The 20,170-nt window shown below is 47.0% G+C and overlaps 1 protein-coding gene and 1 long non-coding RNA gene across 7 annotated transcripts in view; one reads left to right on the forward strand and one right to left on the reverse strand.

The window, feature by feature from the left end:
• Positions 1–5,636, reverse strand: part of LOC105482057 (solute carrier family 25 member 37) — a 45,281-nt gene extending 39,645 nt beyond the window's left edge. For 3 of the 6 annotated variants that reach the window (XM_071068488.1, XM_024792893.2, XM_071068487.1), the window contains exon 1: positions 5,250–5,389. Coding sequence is in view for 2 of the 6 variants with exons in the window: in XM_011741929.2 (XP_011740231.1) it covers positions 5,250–5,459 (210 nt within the window). In the remaining 4 variants the exon portion in view is untranslated. Of the gene's footprint in view, positions 1–4,086; positions 4,328–5,249 lie in introns of all 6 variants that reach the window. The other 3 variants (XM_071068489.1, XM_071068486.1, XM_011741929.2) reach the window with 2 other exon arrangements.
• Positions 5,637–10,740: 5,104 nt separating this feature from the next.
• Positions 10,741–13,285, forward strand: LOC105482059 (uncharacterized). The gene is made up of 3 exons (XR_987369.2): positions 10,741–10,984; positions 12,621–12,987; positions 13,207–13,285. It is a non-coding gene; the product is annotated as an uncharacterized lncRNA (long non-coding RNA).
• The last annotated feature ends 6,885 nt before the right edge of the window (positions 13,286–20,170 follow it).

Here is a 20,170-nt window from a genome sequence, read left to right on the forward strand (position 1 = left end):
GGAAAGCTGGGTCAGGAAAGAGAAAGCAGGAAGAAAATAGGATCCCCATTTTACAGGTAAGGACATGAAGAAGCTAAGTGTCCTGCCCAACCAGTAAGTCAAAGACTAGAATTTGAACCCCAAGATAGTTCTCTAAGGGTGGGAAATCCATCTCAGCGGGAACTTGAGGGAAGGTTAAGGGAACTTGGGGGAAGATTTCCAGTTCAACAAAAAGAAAGAGGCTGGGCATGGTGGTTCATGCCTGTAATCCCAGCACTTTGGGAGGCCAAGGTGGGAGGATCGCTTGAGCCCAGGAGTTCAAGACCAGTCTTGGCAAGAAATTGAGACCCCCAGCTCTATAAAAAATACAAAAAATTAGCCAGGCATGGTGGCATGTGCCTGTAGTCCCAGCTACTCAGGAGGCTGAGCTGGGAGGATCACTCAAGCCCTGGGAGGTCAAGGCTACAGTGAGCTGCGATCATACCATTGCACTCCAACCTGGGTGACAGAACGAGACCCTGTCTCAAAAAAAAAAGAGAAGAGAGAGAGAAAGAAAAAAAGAGAAAGAGATTGGATATACCCCTCCTATGACAAACGTCAGACACAAACATTCAAGGTGGGCATGAGAGTGGCAAAGCCATGCCTCCTGGCGTGGGCCAACCAACACCATGATCACAGGGTTATGTCTGTGGCCAGCACGGATGGGACATGACAGCTGCTATTTCAGATTAAAAACAAAAACAAAAACACAAATTCTTTGACAAGAAAAGGTTCAGTACTAGTGGAGACAGCAAAAGAGCCACAGGGTTCAAGAAAGGTGCTGAAGGGCTTCCACACCAGCAGGTGGGTTCATCCTATGAGTCAGAGGAAGGAAACTCCCTGAAGTCAGAGGGGGTCAGGAGCCCAAGACTGAAACACGGAGAAAGTGGGACTGATTCCCCAAGACTAGTCACTGCTCCAAGATGGGACAAAAGTCATCTTTAATGAGATGGCCACATGCAGCTGAAATGTGCCCAAGTGGAAGCCAGGAAAAGGTTTGGGAAGCACATTCCTCCCTTCCAGGTGACACACACATCCCCCACCCCAGGTGCACACCCTTGTATAGTTTAAGCAAAGCAGCTGATTAAATCCTCCCATTCAACCCCAAATACCTCTCCCTACTAAAAAGCTGAGGCCCCCTTTGCTGTTCACAGTACTCCTGGGCACCCGCCTCCAAACCACACCCCAGCCTGGCCCTCCCCAATTGAGGGCAGAGAAAAGGGGATAAGGTTTTCACCCTCCTCGGGCGGAGTAGGCCTGAGGGGTGCAGGCCATGGCTGTGGGTATCGGCACGCAGCCTGGGAGTTCATGAAACAAGGAACAGGACTGCAGTTCACAAATCCCCTTTTTTGATTCCTCACTCCTAATTCACCTTTTAAGAAAATCACCTCTCATCAAAGGACAGAAAAGAAGGGAGCAGGGGGATGTGAAGGAGAGGAGACAAGAAGGGAGAGAGAAAAATCATTATAATTTTGTCCCAGGAACTAGAGCAATTTGGGATTTCACGCCCTTCTGAAGCTGAATGGCATGGACCTAAGTGCACTTTGTTTGGAAAGCGCTAAAGTGGGTGGGAGGGGACTCTGGCAGCTGCTGCACTGCCTCCCACCACCCTTCCTACCAGTCCTCCTGCAGCCAGGAGAAAACTCAGGAGAGAAGTCAGAAGTTGAGGTAATGCTGTGCTGAGCTGGGCAGGCTGGCTGTGCACGCCATGAGGTCAGCCAGGAGGCTCCTAGAGTGAACGCTCAGTGGTGCACCCACCTGGGAAGGAGGGCTCATCCTAGGAGAGTCACAGGCAGGGTTTCCCCCAACAAGCAAAGCAAAAGAAGGGCTGTGAAAGGGTCAGCGGAAGTCCCCCGGCTTCAAATCTTTCCTGTTTCCTTCTGCCCCTGCTTTCCCCAGGCGGGACTCGGGACTCGGCATGGTCTCCGAGTGGTGTGCCTAATCTGGTTGGAATTTCCTCCTCCACCCACCTGGCATGCTCCTCAAGTCTTGAGCTCTCCTGACCAGACCAGGGGTTCTTGTATCCACCCCAAGTGCCCCTTGCCACTCTGGAACACCAGAAAGAGGCTCATGGAAAACCTGCCACCAGGCCCCGCCGGAGAGGAGTCAGTCATTGCCACCATTTGGCGAGAGCCCTGCAGAGACCCTATACTCCCTCCCTGGGTATCACTTCGCTGCTCACTATCATCACGGGGGCAGCCAAAGGTCCCAGTAGAGCGGCCCTTTATGGATGAAGGAGCACTCACACCCCACCATGGGAGGACCAAGTGAAAGAGGAAGACACAGGAAGCAGCAGGAAAATTGCCAAAGGTCTTCCAAATACCCACTTCATAATCTCAGTGTCGCCTGCTGGGGCTCCAGAGACATTTCCTCAGGTTCGGTGGTTTTCATATTTTTTTGACCAGAACTCCTAGCCAGAAGTACATTTTACACTTCCGTAAAATGCATCCGGGGACACACACACACAACCCAAACAGAATTTCAACATTTCTCCTACTGCATGCCAGGCACACTCGTATTTTATACTCTCACTAATAACTTTTTTTTTTTTTTTTTTTTTTTAATGCAGAGCCCACTAATGGGTCATGGCCCACCATGAAAAATACACCAGTTATTAAAGTGACACTGGGGAGGTGAGGTGTGACTTCATGAACAAGCAAATTTAATATTATAATGGGAAGTATCCACCAGGCCGACTTTGCACTTAGAACTGCAAAATAAGTAGCATCAGGTTCAGGGTTGCAAGTGACCAGCACAGAGTTCCACAGTCCATACTACCTAGGATAGAAAAAAAACCAGCCGATTCAACATTCTTTTTTGTCATTACAAGATCGAAGTTAAAAATGGTGCCTTTCAAAATTGGAGAAAGCTTTCTCTCTTTCAAGGTCCTATTTACATAGATTTGTTTTCAGCTGTAATAATTCTTTTCTTATTTCAAGTAACATAAAAGAGGACGATGGGCATTGTGTGTTCAGAGAAACGGGGCATCGGTTAAAAATGTGGAGAGGGACTGAATAGGTCCACTGTCCCCACTTTATGGTGACAAAACTAAGGCACAGAACAATGCCCGAGGCGTGAAGCCGCTGAGAAGCACGGCTTGAAGCCCAACCCACGTCTCCTGACTCAGTTACTCCTGGTCTCTGCCATCATCCAAAATACTTAAGAGTGACACAGGGTGATCTCCTCAAGCCTTTCTATGATGGAGCATACATCCCTGACTCCTCACGCTGGGCAGACAGCTGTGCTGATGTTGGCAGATCCTGGCACTCAGCGGCAGCCTCAAAACCAACCCTGCACACTTCAGCATGGAAGGGCCCCTAAGGGTCATGTTTTGGGGTCAGTTAGAATCCCAGAACCTAAAAGACTTTACTGATTAGCTAACCCACGCCTTGTTTTACGGACTTATCTAGGAAAACCAGACTGGCTCCTTCTACCACTCACACCATGTTAACCTGTCCACAGAGGAAAACTGCTATGGAAAGTAATACTAAGTACACAGGTGACATCTAATCCAAAACATATCAACATCTATGGGGCAGGGAGAAACTAAACACAGATTACACAATTTAAACATATGAGAAACGCCTCTTGAGAGTGTCAAAGGGTGCTCAGAAGGCACAACTAATTATTTCTAATCCTAAAAATAAGCTAAAATGATGCTCTGAAGTGAATTCACAGTGGGGTTCCCGAACAGCACAGTCATCTCAAGACACCAGCAGGACTAAGGCCTGCTCAAACAACACCTCCCTGCTCCTAACTTTCCCCAGGCTCTGCCCAGGGCACTTGAGACAACAGCTCCAATCATGGAGAATTTTATTACATTTGAGGAATTCTTTCCTACACAAATGCCTCCTGGTATCAGTCCGGTGTCTTTTCTGGAGATGAGAACCATTCCTCTAACTCCCCACTACAACACTGGAGGGACAGATGGGTGACGGCTCAGGTTTAGGTCCAGCAGCACCTTGGAAGCCCATGTCTTTCCTCACTGGATTTGTGCCTGTCCAGACACTGACTGCCGGCTCCAGGAGCCGGGAAAACCCTCTGAGTTATACTTTCTGGCCTTCATACCTGCTCATGCAGAACCAGCATCAGAAACAAGATACAGCTGCTGGGGGTGCCTCTGTGGGACCTGCCTTGCAAAATAATTGCCACCTAGAGAGGCCTCTGAATCCCCCAAAGCACACTGCAGCTGCAGCCAGAGGACTGGAGGTGGTGTAGGAGCCTGGGCAAGGTAATCGGTTCGCCTCTGCGCCTCAGTTTCTTCATCTGTTAACCCCCGGGGCTGTTGCATGAATTAGATGAGTTATGCCTATAAAAGTGCAATGTGTAACAGTCAATACTGGCATTACTTCCTGCACCACTCTATCCTGGTCCTGGGGTGTTCTGGGCAGGCTGACAGAGAGCAACTCTCAGTCTACCAGGCAAAACCCACCTACTAACGCTGCCTGTTCACAGAAATGCAGTTAAAACTACCGGGGCAAGTGACAGACAGGGTTTAAAGGAAACTGAGTGCCTATCACACAATCCACAGCAAGGACTGTAAGGCACAAGCCCATCCACCTCCCCGCAAGCAAAAGAAGGCAAACGTCATTGCCTCCCGGCGGCTCGGCGACCCAAAGTAGGGGCAAGAAGTGCAGGAACCCTCAGAAAGAGGATCCCACGGGCCGATGCCGAACCGGTAAAGAGCTGCCACGAGTCGAGAGAAGTCTTGCCGGCCCCAAGTCCCCGAAATAACCTGGGAGGAGCAGCCACACATCAAGTCCTGGGGCGCGCGGCCCGGCCAGGGCCACACGTTTCTCAGCGCCAGCGTGGTGAGGGCTTCCCCTGCGGGGAGCTCCCTCGGAAACCGCGCACGTGTGGGCGGCCCCAGCCAGCCCGAACGGCCAGCGTGGTAAGACTGTGCAGAGCTGCAGCGATCGCGTCCCCCGGGAGCCCAGTCATCGCCGAAGCCAGCGGTGCTCGCCACTCCGCCTCCCCCGCCAGCAGCCGGGGCCCGGCACGCAGCGGGAGCAGCGGGCGGTGCGGGGCAAGGACCTGGCACCCTCACTGGGTCGGCGAAAGGCGCGGCGCCCAGGCTGCGCACAGCTGCTCCCGGGGATACCCCGGCCCGCCGCGGTCCTGGGGAGAGCGCGGTTTCGGGACTCTGCCCCCAGGCTGTCGGCGCGCGGGATGCAAACGCGCGCGCGCTCCTCCTCCGCTCTTTGCGTCCCCAAAGTCCCCCAGCGCCTCACCTTCACCGAGTCCACCGGATACATGACCGAGTGCTCCAGGATCCCGGCCATCGCTCCGGCTGTCATGTGGGTGGACACGGAGGCGCTGGTCGGCAGGTTCTCGTAGTCCTCCGACCCGGTGGCGTCCTTGCCGCCGCCGCCATCTCGGCTGTCCCCATCCATCCTCCGCGCCACCGCCTGGCTGCCCACGCTCCCGCTGCGCAGCTCCATCCGCCAGCTCCGCGGGGCGCAGGAGGCTGCAGGAGGTGGGCAGGGAGGGGGAGGGGGCGCAAAACTTCACTTCTTAAAGTGGGAGCCACCTCCCCGGGGCCGCGGCGCCTGACGCCATGGCGGGCTGGGGTGGAGCGCGGCGGCCCGAGACACCAATCGCCGGGAACCAAGAGGCCGGGGGCCGCCGCGCCATTGGTGTGAGGGACAGTGGGGACCCGCCTCCCTGTGTGACGTCACCGTCCCGTGCAAATTTCCAAGCAACCGGACGGGGGCGAGAGGAGACGTGGGGTGTCCCGGAAAGTTGTACTATCTTGAGGATGGGGCTGGTCCGCGAGGGGCAGGGGAGGTCACTGGGGAGGGGCCGCAGTGAGGTATGCCCAGAGATGGAGGCAAGGGTGACAGTGTCGCGGGGAAAATCCGCCCCCGGGGCGGGTGGGTTTGCAAACAGAATCGCTGAGCGAGCTTTGGCATTCCTAAGGCCTGAAGTTAAAACTCAGGGTCCCATTCTAGATTGCTTTGTTGGAGAGACCGCCCCTCATTCGAAATTGTTTCGCTCAACCTAAATACATAATGCAGAGCTAAATTTGTTCCTCTTGTTCTCACCGAGAGGCCGAACCCACCCTGCCCTGGACCAAGCAAGACTATAAGGAGTGACCAGGAGGGAGCCCCTCTGAGTTGGCACTTCCAAGAAATTTTCTTTGGATCTGATATGCCCGTAAAGTCTGTAGAGGCCTGATCTCACAGTAGAAGTGCGAACTGGCTGAGAGTAAAATCTTACAGCCTTGCCCCTGCCTGTCTTAAGACTGTAGTCACCTAGTTCTTCAAGTCGTCCTAAGCTGGCCTCTTCAGTAAAGTGTAACCCAGGCTGTTTTAATGTTGTTTTGCTCCAGTTTGGGGGAAAAGGGAGAAATCAGAAAGTAGGGGAGGGACCTGTCTGCCTCTGGAAGTGTCCATCTAAATTGCATGTTCCAGGGCTTAAGATGACTTGGGCTGATCAGCTTCTAGGCACCGGGGCCCTGCCTTATCTAGACAAGGCTTCTCGTCAGGAAGGCTGGACCCTGAGATATGAAAGGGCGGGGAAGACCCTGAAGATGCTGAGCCTGCTCTCTGCCCTCACCGTGATCAGCATCCCAAGCAGCTCTTAGGGATTTGAGATACAGTAATGTGAGCATAGGTAGAGATCAATAGAGGCGTCAGGGCCAAGGGCACTGTTTCCCCAGTTTTGGTAGCTGCAGATAGTAGCTGGCAAGATGAGTGCTAAGAATGTGATAACTAAAAACAGGCTTTGTGTTTTTACTTAGCCATCTCTGTAATGGCTAGAGAAAACTCTACTTTTGTCAAAGGTCATTTTTAAGAAATACTGATCAGAAGCTGTTGATCCTTATTTTTAAGTGGATGCCCTTTAAGCATTAAGTCTCTGAGAACCCATTGCCCCACTTCTGGGAATGTGACAAAAACCCAAATACACATGAAGCTCTTCTTCAGAGCATTCCTTATTAATCATTGGAAACAACCTAAATGTTCAACAAGAAGGGAATGACTAAGGAAATTATGATGCATGCATAATATTAATGAAATATTATGCAGCCTTTCAAAGTGGAATTTACGTTACACAACATGGATGATGATTATAATGTAATGTTAAATGGAAAAACAAAATTCTATAACCATTACATTCACAATGTAATGTAAATGTGCACAGGAAAAGAGTCGCATGGTTACTGTGCTAGTGATGGAGGATTATAGGCAACTGCTTTGACTTTATTTTTCAGACTTTAAATGATACTTATATTATTTCTGTAATTTAAAAATAAAAAATCATTCTTTTTAGGATATATATACCATATATACACATACATATACATATCTATATATAGAAGTATATACGTATAGGATATAGATATTTACATATATAAGACATAAATAGGATATATAATATATAGATATGTACATATATCAAATATGTTGATGCGTGTATATAAAATATATAGACATGTGTATATATAAAATGTATTTTTTACTTAGCCTCTCAGCATTCGTATCCATGTGTATATATAATATATGTACATTTTATGTATAAATGTATACATTTCATATATAAAATATGTTATATTTTATATATAAGATATATACACATATCTATACATTTTATACATATTTAATATATACCTATTATATATGATATATACACCTATGTATACATATATACATCTATCTACATATGTACACCTATATTATATATGTATATATGTACACCTATATTATATATAATACATATGTATAAGATATATTTTTAATATATATATGCACACACACACACACGCCTCCTAATGGATGAGAAACCCTCCGAACTTTGCAATAGCAAAACCAGTGGAAAGAAGTTGCCTTTTGATGGTTAGGAGAATTCTTAGCAAATGTGAATATGCCCATAATCTTCACAGACATGATTTTTGTTTAATTTCATTAAATAAATATTAGAAATGGTTGAAAATCTTTGGAATATTGATTATTTAAAAGAATTCAATATTTTTTTCTCCCCATATATGGTAGATACGGTGGTTTGGCGCTTAGCATCTTAGACTCCTCCTTGGACTGCAGTGGCCAGAACATGTAAAGCCACGTTTCTCAGACTTTCTTTCAGCCAAGGGTCTAGCCATGAATTATATTCTGCCAATAGATGAATTAGAAAGATCTGGAAAGTGAACGTGAGATGAAGCTCCCTTCCTGCTCTTTGATGTTTTCTACTGCCTAGCAAGGTCGGAGACACTTGAGGCAGGAACAGTTGGGGTGGGCTGTGGGTTCCCTACTGCAACAGCATGGCAGTGTTTGGTCACCGGATTCATGGATGCTGAGAGGTATTTATGGAAGTGGGTGGTGCAGCAGTGATGGTGGCAGCCTCCTGATCCCCGCACCATGACTTTGTAGGTGGCCTTCTGATTCCTTGCCTTTGAGGCCATGGCAGAGGTAGCCAGTCCCTTGGGAAGCCAGTTTGGCAGTGTGGATCTGTGCCTAAACCCCTCCCCACAGTATTGTGTATAGCAGCGCAAGGGCACAGTAATGAAGGAGCCATCCCGGATGTCAGAAGGCAGTAACCGGTCCAGCTCCCAGACCTCTAGGGAAGCCATGCTGGGAGAGGGTAACATCCCAGACAGAATAACCCAGTGCTTGGGCCACACTGCCATCAGGAAGGGAGCAGCTCTGTCTTTGAAAGGCAAGAACATGGTGACCAGGAGCAGAGGAGTGGCAGCTCATTTGGTCCTCTCCCATGGGGCAGGCCAGGAAGCTCAGAATGACTCGTCACTTCTATCAGAGTCTTTCGTAAAGTTCCTGAACGTTGTAGTTCTGAAGATGTCCTCATGCAGCCCTGGTCTAACTGGAAGCCAAGCTCCACTTAGAAAGAGGAAGCTGTAGAATGTGCAGGGCAAGAAGCACCTGACTTGGAGGTGTGGACCTGTGCAAGCCCTGCTTCCAGTGTTCACTAGCTGAGTGGCTCTGGCCTGTTTCTGGCAAGCTTCCTCCTCTGTAGATTTTGGTCATTCCTACCACATGGTGAAACAAATATAGAGAAAATAGACTCAGTATTTGGAAGAGGATGTATCTGAATTATATATACTTCACCATGGAAGCTCATGGTGAGGTTTAGATATAATTGTGGAGAGTTGGGAGAAAAGAGGACAGAAAATGAGGGGTGCAGAAGGAGGAGGTTCAGACTTTCTCCTAAATCCTGTTTTTTTTTTTTTCATAAGAATTACTCTAGCCCTGACATCCATCTGCTCCGTGCAACACACAGGTACATTACTACCCTAGTTGTAATTTAGCCAGTGCTGGGTCTCTCCCTGGGTCCCAGCACTCCTCTGCTTTGTGCCAGAGAGAAGACTCCTGGCCACGAAGCAACTGCAGCTAGCATTATGTCAACTAGGGCACCGGGTGGTGTGGTGTGCTTTCAGGCTTTGTTGATCTTTGGTGTTTTGTGGGTTTTTCTGGTTTGTGTTTGTGTGTTTGTTTTTGAGACAGAGTCTCGCTCTGTGACCCTGGCTGGAGTGCAGTGGTACGATCACCGCTCATGCAGCCTTGAACTCCTGGGCTTAAGCAATCCTCCTGCCTCAGCCTCCCAAGTAGCTGGAACTACAGGCATTTGTCAGCACACCTAGCTAATTTTTTTAATTTTTCTGTAGACACGAGGTCTCACTGTATATTGCCCTGGCTGATCTCAACCTTCTGGACTCAAGCAATCCTCCTGCCTCAACTTCCCAAAGTCATTGGATTACAGGTGTGAGCTACTGCACCTGGCCTGTTTATTATAATACACTCTCATCCACATCCTGCGTAATTTTAAGTAGAGTACATATGTTGGGAGGGCCTCAAAGGACTCTGGGCACACAGTCCCTCCCTCCCTCCCTCATACAGGTCCTGTCCTGTAGCCTCAGATTCCTTGCTTTCCCTAGGACAGTGCTGTGTTTCTAAATCTATCTGAGATTCATACAGAAATGAGTCTCCCCATGAGATGGACGAATAAATGGAGGCAAAAGCTAGCCCCCCTCTCAAACCCCAAGTCAAATAAAGAAGAGATGGGAAGGAGCCATCAGATGGGAGAACACAGGGCTGCCTCACTTTACCAGGCATCCTTGTACAACCCGTGGTGCCTGGCAAGGGTCAGAGCTGGGGTGTAATCAGTAACTTGAGAGAGAAGCGTTGATCTGCTTCCCAGGAGCCTGCCTGTGCCCTGGCGTCCTCCGACTCTGCTGCTTCACTCTACTAATCGTCATGCCACGTGATGTGGGTGGGCCACCACAAGAGCTGACATCTGCATTTTTCCCTCTCCTGGCCTATTTCCACAAATATACTTGGTGCCCCATCACCTAATAGAACCTCTCTTCCCTGATCCTTATCTGAAGCTAGTACCCTCTGTCTCTCCTCCATCCTGAAGTCCTCCAGAGAGGGGAGAGGAATCTCCCTGCTCTCTCTGCTAAAAATGCACTCAGTCCTTAACCCTTTACTTAACCCTTTGCAGTGACAGTTTCTTTTCTTTTCCTTTTTTTTTTTTTTTTAGACGGAGTCTCACTCTGTCGCCTGGCTGGAGTGCAGTGGCACAATCTCGGCTCACGGCAACCTCCGCCTCCCGGGTTCAGGTGATTATCCTGCCTCAGCCTCCCGAGCAGCTGGGATTACAGGCGCCTGCCACCATTGCGTGGCAGTTTCTAACCGTTGCAATTTTCTACAGGAATTTTCGCGTGCCAGCCACATCGGCTGCTCCTCCCAGTACGAACCTCTCAGCCTCCGCCTCCTCTGGAATCCCCTCCTCACTTCCGCTCGCTTTCCTGGGGCCCTCTGCCTTCTCTCCCTCTCCTTCCTCCCTCCCTGCAACTCCCGTCCTGGCAGCTGCTGTCCTGTCCTCCCGTTGGTCATCTCTCCTATTCCCACACCCCAGTTACCAACCCCAGCTCCTCCACATTCCAGTCCCACGTGTTCATGTGCCTTCCGGCAGCCCTACCTGAATATTCTGCCGCACCTAAAGCTCAAAAAATGTACAATATTTGTGTCCTAGGAGTGCTCTAACAAAATGCCACAAACTAGGTGGCTTAAAACAACAGAAATGTGGTCGGGCGCGGTGGCTGACGCCTGTAATCCCAGCACTTTGGGAAGCCGAGGCAGGTGGATCATGAGGTCAGGGGTTCGAGATCAGCCTGAAACTAACATGGTGAAGCCGCCGTCTGTACTAAAAATACGAAAATTAGCTGGGCCTGGTGGCGCATGCCTGTAATCGCAGCTACTTGGAAGGCTGAGGCAGGAGAATCCCTTGAACCCAGGAGGCGGAGGTTGCAGTGAGCCAAGATCGCACCACTTCACTTCAGTCTGGGCGACAGAGCAATACTCTGTCTCAAAAAAAAAAAAAAAAAAGAAAGAAAGAAAGAAAGAAATGTATTGTCTGGCAGTTCTGGAGGCCAGCAGTCTAAGATGGAGGTGTCAGCAGGGCTATGCTCTGTCTGAAGGCTATCCTGGAGGATGCTCCCCTGCCAGTTGCCAGCTTCTGGTCTGGCTTGTAAATGCATCACTCAGACCCCTGCCTCTGTTGCCATGAGGCACCCTCCCTGTGTGTCTCTGTGCCTGTCCAACTCCTCTTTTCTTATAAAGATACCTGTCATATTGGATTCAGGGCCTATCCTAATCCAGTATGACCTTGTCTTAACTTGATTACATCTGCAAAGACTGTATTTATAAGTAAGGTCACATTCACAGGTTCTGGGTGGACATGAATTGAGGCGGGGGACAGACACTATTCAACTCAGTCCAGTGAGGCAAGAGCACCAAGAGGCCTGCGTTCCTGTCCTAACATCCCTTTTTCTCCTTCCTTCATCTGTGAAATGATTATCTGGATTGGACTCACTGGTGTGCAGACCCCTCCAGCTCTGTCTTTCCAATCTTTTTTAACAATCACCAACTCCTTTTTTTTTTTTTTCTTTCTTTCTTATTAAGACGGAGTCTCGCTCTGTTACCCAGCACAGTGGCGTGATCTCAGCTCACTGTAACCTCCGCCTCCCAGGTTCCAGCAATTCTCCTGCCTCAGCCTCCCGAGTAGCTGGGATTACAGGCACCCGCCACCACTCTCAGCTAATTTTGTTTGTTTGTTTTGGGGGGGCGGGTTTGACACAAAGTCTCACTGTGTCGCTCAGGCTGGAGTGCAGTGGTGCGATCTCAGTTCACTGCAACCTCTGCCTCCTGGGTTCAAGCGATTCTCATGCCTCAGCCTCCCGAGGAGCTAGGATTACAGGCACCTGCCACCACGCCTGGCTAATTTTTGTATTTTGGTAGAGATGGGGTTTCACTATGTTGGCCAGGGTGGTCTCAAACTCCTGACCTCAGGTGATCCACCTGCCTCAGCCTCCCAAAGTGCTGGGCTTACAGGCGTGAGCCACTGTATCTGGCCTAGTTTTTGTATTTTTAGTAGAGACGGAGTTTCACCATATTGGCCAGGCTGGTCTCAAACTCCTGAACTCAAGTGATCCGCCCACCCTAGCCTCCCAAAGTGCTGGGATTACAGGCATGAACCACTGTGCCAGGCCACCAACTCTTTCTAATGCCATTTTTTCCCCTTGCATTTACCTCCTTTTTAGCAAGCTGTAGCCAAGCATAGAGTCATCTCTCTCTTTTTTTGACTCTTAGATCCTATTAGCCACATCGGGATCCAGCCTCTGAGACAGCATCGTCTATAGCTATGGTGACTCTGTAATTTATCATCCAAACTGGGACACTTTTTGAGAATGAAAAGGGTCACTGTTAACAATTCCACCAGGACAGAGGGTATAAACTGAGACTATCCTGGGAAAACCCCGACATAGGGTCACCTAATTATAGCCAGACCTTGCTTGTCATCCCCAAAACCATGTCCCTCAACCTATGGCCCTTGTCTCTTCTTATATCCTGTTGAAAGGGAAGACTCTCCACATCTCCACTGTTGAAATGATGCTCAACATTCGTTTCTCAACTCAGACACCTCAACTTCCATGAAGTCTTCTCTGACCCCTAAAAAGTAAGAGGAACCCTGGAGCTCTTCCTTGCCTCTTCCACAGCTCTTAGAACCTTGCACTTTATGTTGCAACTCTGGAAGCCATGTCTTGGCACTCCCATTACACTCTAAGTTCCTTGAATACACACAACGAATAAACAGTACATATTATTAAATGAGTCAGAGTTTCTTTGGAAAAGAGCTTCATCTTCCTATATAAATAACAGCATGAAAATATTGCAGACGTCCATGATTCCCAGGGAGTTAAGAACACGTTGCACCTCGGAACTGGAGCTTCTGAGCAGTTTGTGGAGTAGAGAGAAAAAGGTGACTTTTTTTTTCTTCCAAAGCATATGTCACAAACACTAAATTAGGGAGCTACCTTTCTTTTCTTTTTTCTTTTTTCTTTTTCTTTTTATTTTTTTGAGATGGAGTCTTGCTCTGCTGCTCAGGCTGGAGTGCAATGGTGTGATTCCGGCTCACTGCAACCTTAGCCTCCCAAGTTCAAGTGATTCTCCCGCCCCAGCCTCCCAAGTAGCTGGGATTACAGGCACGTGCCACCACATCCGGCTAATTTTTGTATTTTTAGTAGAGGCTGGATTTCACCAAGTTGGCCAAGCTGGTCTCAAACTCCTGACCTCAAATGATCCACCCAAAGTACTGGGATTACAGGTGTGAGCCACCGTGCCCAGCCAGGGGACTACCTTTCTTAGGACAACATGGAGTTACAAAGCTGGGGACCTGGAAGAGAACTAGAGTGTGATATAGTCTATAAGTCCTTTTTACAGGTGGACAAAAGAGATCCAAGGTAAAGTAACATGTCCAAGGACACAAAAGTGGTTGGCAGCAGAGCTTAGATAAAACCCCAGGTGTGTCATTCAATACACTTACTCACCTTTGAAATAAACTCAGAGCCTGATAAAACTCCTTTATTGCTGGCCGGGCGCGGTGGCTCAAGCCTGTAATCCCAGCACTTTGGGAGGCCGAGGCGGGTGGATCACGAGGTCAGGAGATCGAGACTATCCTGGCTAACATGGTGAAACCCCGTCTCTACTAAAAATACAAAAAACTAGCCGGGCGTGGTGGCGGGCGCCTGTAGTCTCAGCTACTTGGGAGGCTGAGGTGGGAGAATGGCGTGAACCCGGGAGGCGGAGCTTGCAGTGAGCCGAGATCACGCCACTGCACTCCAGCCTGGAAGACACAGCGAGACTCCGTCTCAAAAAAAAAAAAAAAAAAAAAAAAAAAAAAAAAAAAAACTCCTTTATTGCTATCATTTGTCGTATCTCAGATGCCTGCTCTGTAAAAATCAATAGTCATCAATTCTCCACTCTGATTAGCTTCACCTGACACAGCACATTAGCACATGGCCACATTTGCACAGTTTTGTACTGAGCTCTATGCGCAATGAATAAGAGAGTTCATTGACCACGATCCTCCAGGCAGCAAAGTCACTGTATTTCCCCGCCTCAAATAGACGACTGAGCAGAGAAGAGGCCCCTCTGTAGGAGAATGGAGATGATATCTCATAAAAATAGCAAGCATGTGCTTTGGAGACAGATCAGGATTGAGTAAAACCCACTGCTTCCAAGAGCTGCCCTTGTGAGAAGCAGCTCTTTTGCAGTTGGAAGCACCAACCACTGTGGTTTTCCATTTGCGTTCCATGCGTTTTCTCTGTCCACAGCATCTAATTATGCCTGGCTGGTTTCTCCTGACTTGAGTCATATGTGTCTCTCAAGTCTGGACCTCTGTTTCAGCTGCTGTTGGGGGGCAATTGCAGAGTGATTGTGAATTTGCAGGAGAAAGATGTGCAAAGGGGACCAGGTTGCCACCTACCAAAGCAGGGGTGAAGTTAGCACTGAGAGTCTCTCAGGTGGGAGAGAAGGGTTAACGAAGGATCTCCACTTGGTGGCCTGTCTCCATAGTCCTTCAGAAACATTGGGTAGCAGAGAGGAACCCTGGGAGTGTCCTCAGAGAGCAGCCAGATCTTCCCCCTCCTCTCAGGCTCCCAGGCTGAACCGTTCAGCTACTGTGTTGGTAGATGGAGCCCCAGTATCTGAGACTCCCAATGTGGCTGTGCTAGAATGGGCAGGATGGTACCTTTTCCCTACATCAAAGCTCCAGGCTATGGGAAAATTCAGCCACATGCACACTGTGAAGTTTTTAATTCTGCTTTGTTAATTTCCATAGTCCCACTTGATGTAACAAACACATCCTTCTCAATTGAGCCCAAATGTGGTAATTCATAAAATTTGTCTATGTAGCAAGATGCTACGTAGCAGTTTGCTGCAAGAAATCTGCCTACTCAGGACAGATTTTCAAGAATCAGGACATTTGGTGAACATAATCAGAAAGAGTATTTTTAGTCCAGTTTTTAAAACTAACCAGCTCTGATGCAACCAGTTTGGAAAATGGTCTGGCAATATCTAGTAAAGCTGCATATACACATGACCTATGACTCAGCAGTTCTACTCCTAATATATACCCCAGAAACACCTACTTTGTGCACCCAAAGACGTTCACAGAAATGCTCATAGCAGCACAATTCACAATAGTCCCAAACTGGAAACAACCCAACTGTTCATCAGTAGCAGAATGGATAAATACATGGTGGTATGTTCACATAATGCAATGTGACACAGCAACCAACAGGAATGATTCTCAACTTTGGACAACAACATCGTTCAACATCACAAACACAATGTTGAGCAAAAGAAGCCAGACACAAAATAGCAGACAATGTGATTCATTTAACATACAGTTCAAGAACAAAAAAAGCTAATTGGTAGTGTTAGAAACCAGCACAGTCATTACCCTTGTGGCTGCAGGGAAGCGTGAGAAACCTTGTGGGATTCTGGTCATATTCTGGGTTTTTTAACTTGGTGTGTTCACTTTGTGGAAATGCATTGAACTGGACACTTACGACTTCTACACTTTTTATAACATATGTTATAAGTCAATATATAACTATAAATGTAGAAATATTTATATATTCTGGAGAAAAAATATAGTAAATATTTGTTTAATTGATTGAGGAGGAAGCAGGGAATAGTAGAAAAGTTTAAAGTTTGTGGGAAAGGTAAACTTTGAAGTCAGAACTCCTCATTTACCACCTACTACCTGGCTGTGTGTCCTTGGAAAAATTACTTACCATCTCTGAGTCTGGTTCTCAATTATAAAATGAACACGAAGAATTCCTACATTACAGAATTAAACGAGAAATTACAGAAGGCACCTGATATATATTAAGGCTATTATACATATATAGACTACTGCTATATATATAACATATAATACATATAATAGTGATATATATATATGCCAAACTGTCGATTTCCCCTTAGTGTTTCACTAATATTTGTCAGCACTTACTGTAGCCATAGACAGTCACCCAAGCTGGAGTGCAATGGCACGATCTTGGCTCACTGCAACCTCTGCCTCCTGGGTTCAAGCAATTCTCCTTCCTCAGCCTCCTGAGAAGCTGGAATTACAAGCACCCACTACCACGCCTGGCTAATTTTTGTATTTTTAGTAGAGATGGGATTTCACCATGTTGGCCAGGCTGATCTCGAACTCCTGACCTCAGGTGATCCACCCGCCTCGGCCTCCCCAAGTGCTGGGATTACGGGCATGAGCCACCATGCCTGGCCTGCCATAGAGATTTTTCATAGCATGTTTATGTTCACCAAAGATCTGTCTCTTAATCGGCAGTTAATTCTGCTTTTTAAGTGTCCTCTGGCCAGGTGCGGTGGCTCACACCTGTAATCCCAGCACTTTGGGAGGCCGAGGTGGGCGGATCAGCTGAGGTCATGTGTTCAAGACCAGCCTGGCCAATATTGGAAAACCCCATCTCTACTAAAAGTATTATTTCGCCAATATGGCAAAACCCCATCTCTACTAAAAAAATTTAGCTGGGCATGGTGGCGGGCATCTGTAATCCCAGCTACTCAGGGAGGCTGAGGCACAAGAATCACTTGAACCATGGAGGCGGAGGTTGCAGTGAGCTGAGATCACGCCACTGTACTCCAGCCTGGGCAACAAGAGCGAGACTCTATTTCAAAAAAAAAAAAAAAAAAAAGTGTCCTTTTTTTTTTCCCCAAAAATCAAAATCTTTTTGATAAATGCAAGTATATAAAATCAGGACATAAACATGATTTGCTCAGTTTAATGAACTTAATTTTAAGATATAGATCAATTCAAATTCTCATCAACTGTGTCACATCCGTAAAAGTTACTTTAAGGGCATTAGCAGTCTCTTAAAATTGATCAGTTTGGTACAAGTAAACCATGTTTCTCTTAAAAGGCTTGTGCACTCACCTAGGCACAAGGGTGTTATAGTCGAGCACATTTACACCAGTAGAAACACAGAGTGCCTTCTTGTAGCTTTGCTGTATTCCCCTCTGTCCTTCCGTACCTGTCCTAGGAGAGCAAGGAACTCGCTCAGTTTCAGTGTCTCTCCATTCCCGGAAGTTGGTGGCCAAGTCATCCTAAAAAATGGCAACTTGATAACTTTCCAGCACTTTCAGATATCTTATCTCCTTTCCTTCTTAGGGCTGTTATTAAGGAGCAAGCTGGAGAAATGCAGGCCGTGTAATTTTATATGATAGTTGGCTCCATTTGTTGCTGCACCCCAAGAGGGTTGATTAATGGTAACAATATCAGCAGGAAGGGGGTGGGACACAGGACTCTGTCCTTGACTTAGGTTCAACTCAACTATTTTTTTTTTAATCACCTATTAGAAAAAGTCCTAGGATGAAGATTTACCAACCTCTTAGAAGACAAAGCTAGGGGGAGTCACTTCTTAGAACGTTAAAAATCAATTTTTTTTTTTTTTTTTTTTTTGAGACAGAGTTTCCCTCTTGTTGCCCAGGCTAGAGTGCAGTGGCACGATCTCGACTCACAGCAACCTCTACCTTCCAAGTTCAAGCGATTCTCCTGCCTCAGCCTCCCGAGTAGCTGGGACTACAGATATCTGCCAGCATGCTCAGCCGATTTTGTATTTTTAGTAAGACAAGGCTTCTCCATCTTGGTCAGATTGCTCTCGAACTCCCAACCTCAGGTGATCCACCCACCTCAGCCTCTCAAAGTGCTGGGATTACAGACGTGAGCCCTTGTGCCCGGCCTCAAAATTATTTTTAAAATCAAAAATTTTACCCTTAAATCCTAAACATTAGGGATTTACTGGACAGGACTCAGCACTCCTAAGCAGATAAAACTTCACATGGCACTGTCCTCGCCCCCCAAACTTGGCACAAACTCCAGCTCCTAGAACAATTTTCCCTGGCTCTCTTCACCTGGATAGTTGCTATTTGTCCTTCCAGTCCCCATTTAGATGTCACCTCCTCTGGGAAGCCATCCTAACCTCACAGGTTTGTTTCTAGTTGCTCAAGCCAAAAACCCTGGAGTCATTCTTAAGTCATTCTTAAGTCTGTCTTTCACACAGAAAATTCCATCAATCAAGAATCATGCCAGCTCTACCTCCAAAATGTTGCTTTCCAATATACAGTAGAGCTGTATGTATTCTTTTTAAATGTTTAACTGGATTATTTATGGTTTTATTTATTGTGCTTATTTGTTTGTGTTTATTGTCTGTTTCCGCCCCGAAAAATGTGTCTCAAGAGAGACAAAACTCCAATCTGTTTACTCATGCTTCCCAGAATCTACAGCAGTCCCTAAGACATGGTAGAAACCTCAAAAGTATTTATTTTTTATAAATGAACAGATAAATGTTTGGCACTCCTGGATCACCCTGAATTCTCTCATCATAAGACTTTGTATCCTGCCGTGTAATTGACAGAGGTTTGTTTCTACATAAAAACCTGTCTTTTGGCCAGGTGTGGTGGCTCCCAGCACTTTGGGAGGCCAAGGCAGGTGGATCACCTGAGGTCAGGAGTTTGAGACCAGCCTGACCAACATGGAGAAACCTCGTCTCTACTAAAAATACAAAATTAGCCGGCGTGGTGGCAGATGCCTGTAATCCCAGCTACTCAGGAGGCTGAGGCAGGAGAATCACTTGAACCTGGGAGGTGGAGGTTGCAGTGAGCCGAGATTGCATCATTGCACTCCAGCCTGGACAACAAGAGCGAAACTCCATCTCAAAAAATAAAAATAAAATAAACCTATCTTTTAATTACACCTTTGGCCATGAATAAATTCTAGTTGTCATGTAATGGTTTGACCATTTCACTAGACTACAAACCACAAAGAGCCCATAGCTGGTCAGCCTGGCTGACTGCAGTACCCCCAGCACTTTGGGACAGTGCTCTGTAGAGAGAAATAGCACATGCATTAAGTGCCAGGCACTCTTCTGTGTTTTACAGGCACTAATTCATTTAACCCTCACAACTATTCAATGAGGTGGGTACTACTGCTATCTCTACTGTCTAGATAAAGGAATTGAGGCCCTGAAAAGTTAGGAAATGTACACAGTGGCACATAGCAAGAGATGGATCTTGGATTCTGACCTAGGAAATGTGGCTCCAGAGCTCAAGTTCTAAACTACTATACTGAAGTGCCTCATCTTCACAGGACGCTCAATAAAAATTGTTTAATAAATACATCCATGAAATGTAGCTGCCAAAAAGAGAAGAAGGCATTCTTAAGCTGCATTAATAAAGTGTCAAGATAAGAGAGGCTGTTATAAGCCACATATATAATTTTAAATTTTCTAGTAGCCGCCTTAAAAAATGTAAAAGGAAACTGGTGAAATTCATGTTAATAATATATTTTATTTATCCCAGTTTCTCCAGCATAGGGTACAGGTCAGCACCGTTTACAATAACTCGTTTTCAAAAAGACATTAGTCAACTGAAGTGGGTCTGAAGACTTAAACCACAAAGGCAATGAGTCTGGAATTTATGAACAGTCATGAAACTTCTCAGTCTTTGAAGAGTTGGGGTGGGAAATCAGGATCTCCCTTCAAATCCAGGGATTCCTGTGGGAAGAGGACTCATCTGGCGTGGTGGGGCCTGAGAGCAGAGCTGAGGGATGAGGGTTAAGTCCTAGAAAGGCAGATTTCAGTTCCCTATAAGAAGGAACTAGTAGTTAGAAATACGCAAAATTTCAAAACCCAAGGGCCTAGCAATAGATGAATGGGTAAACGCAATGTGCTCTATACATACAATGAAATCTTATTCAGCCTTAATGAAATTCTGACATATGTTACAACATGGACGAACGTTGAAAACATGATGCTAAGTGCAATAAGCCA

Source organism: Macaca nemestrina, chromosome 8, assembly GCF_043159975.1.
Source record: "Macaca nemestrina isolate mMacNem1 chromosome 8, mMacNem.hap1, whole genome shotgun sequence".
NCBI classification, from domain to species: Eukaryota; Metazoa; Chordata; class Mammalia; order Primates; family Cercopithecidae; genus Macaca; species Macaca nemestrina.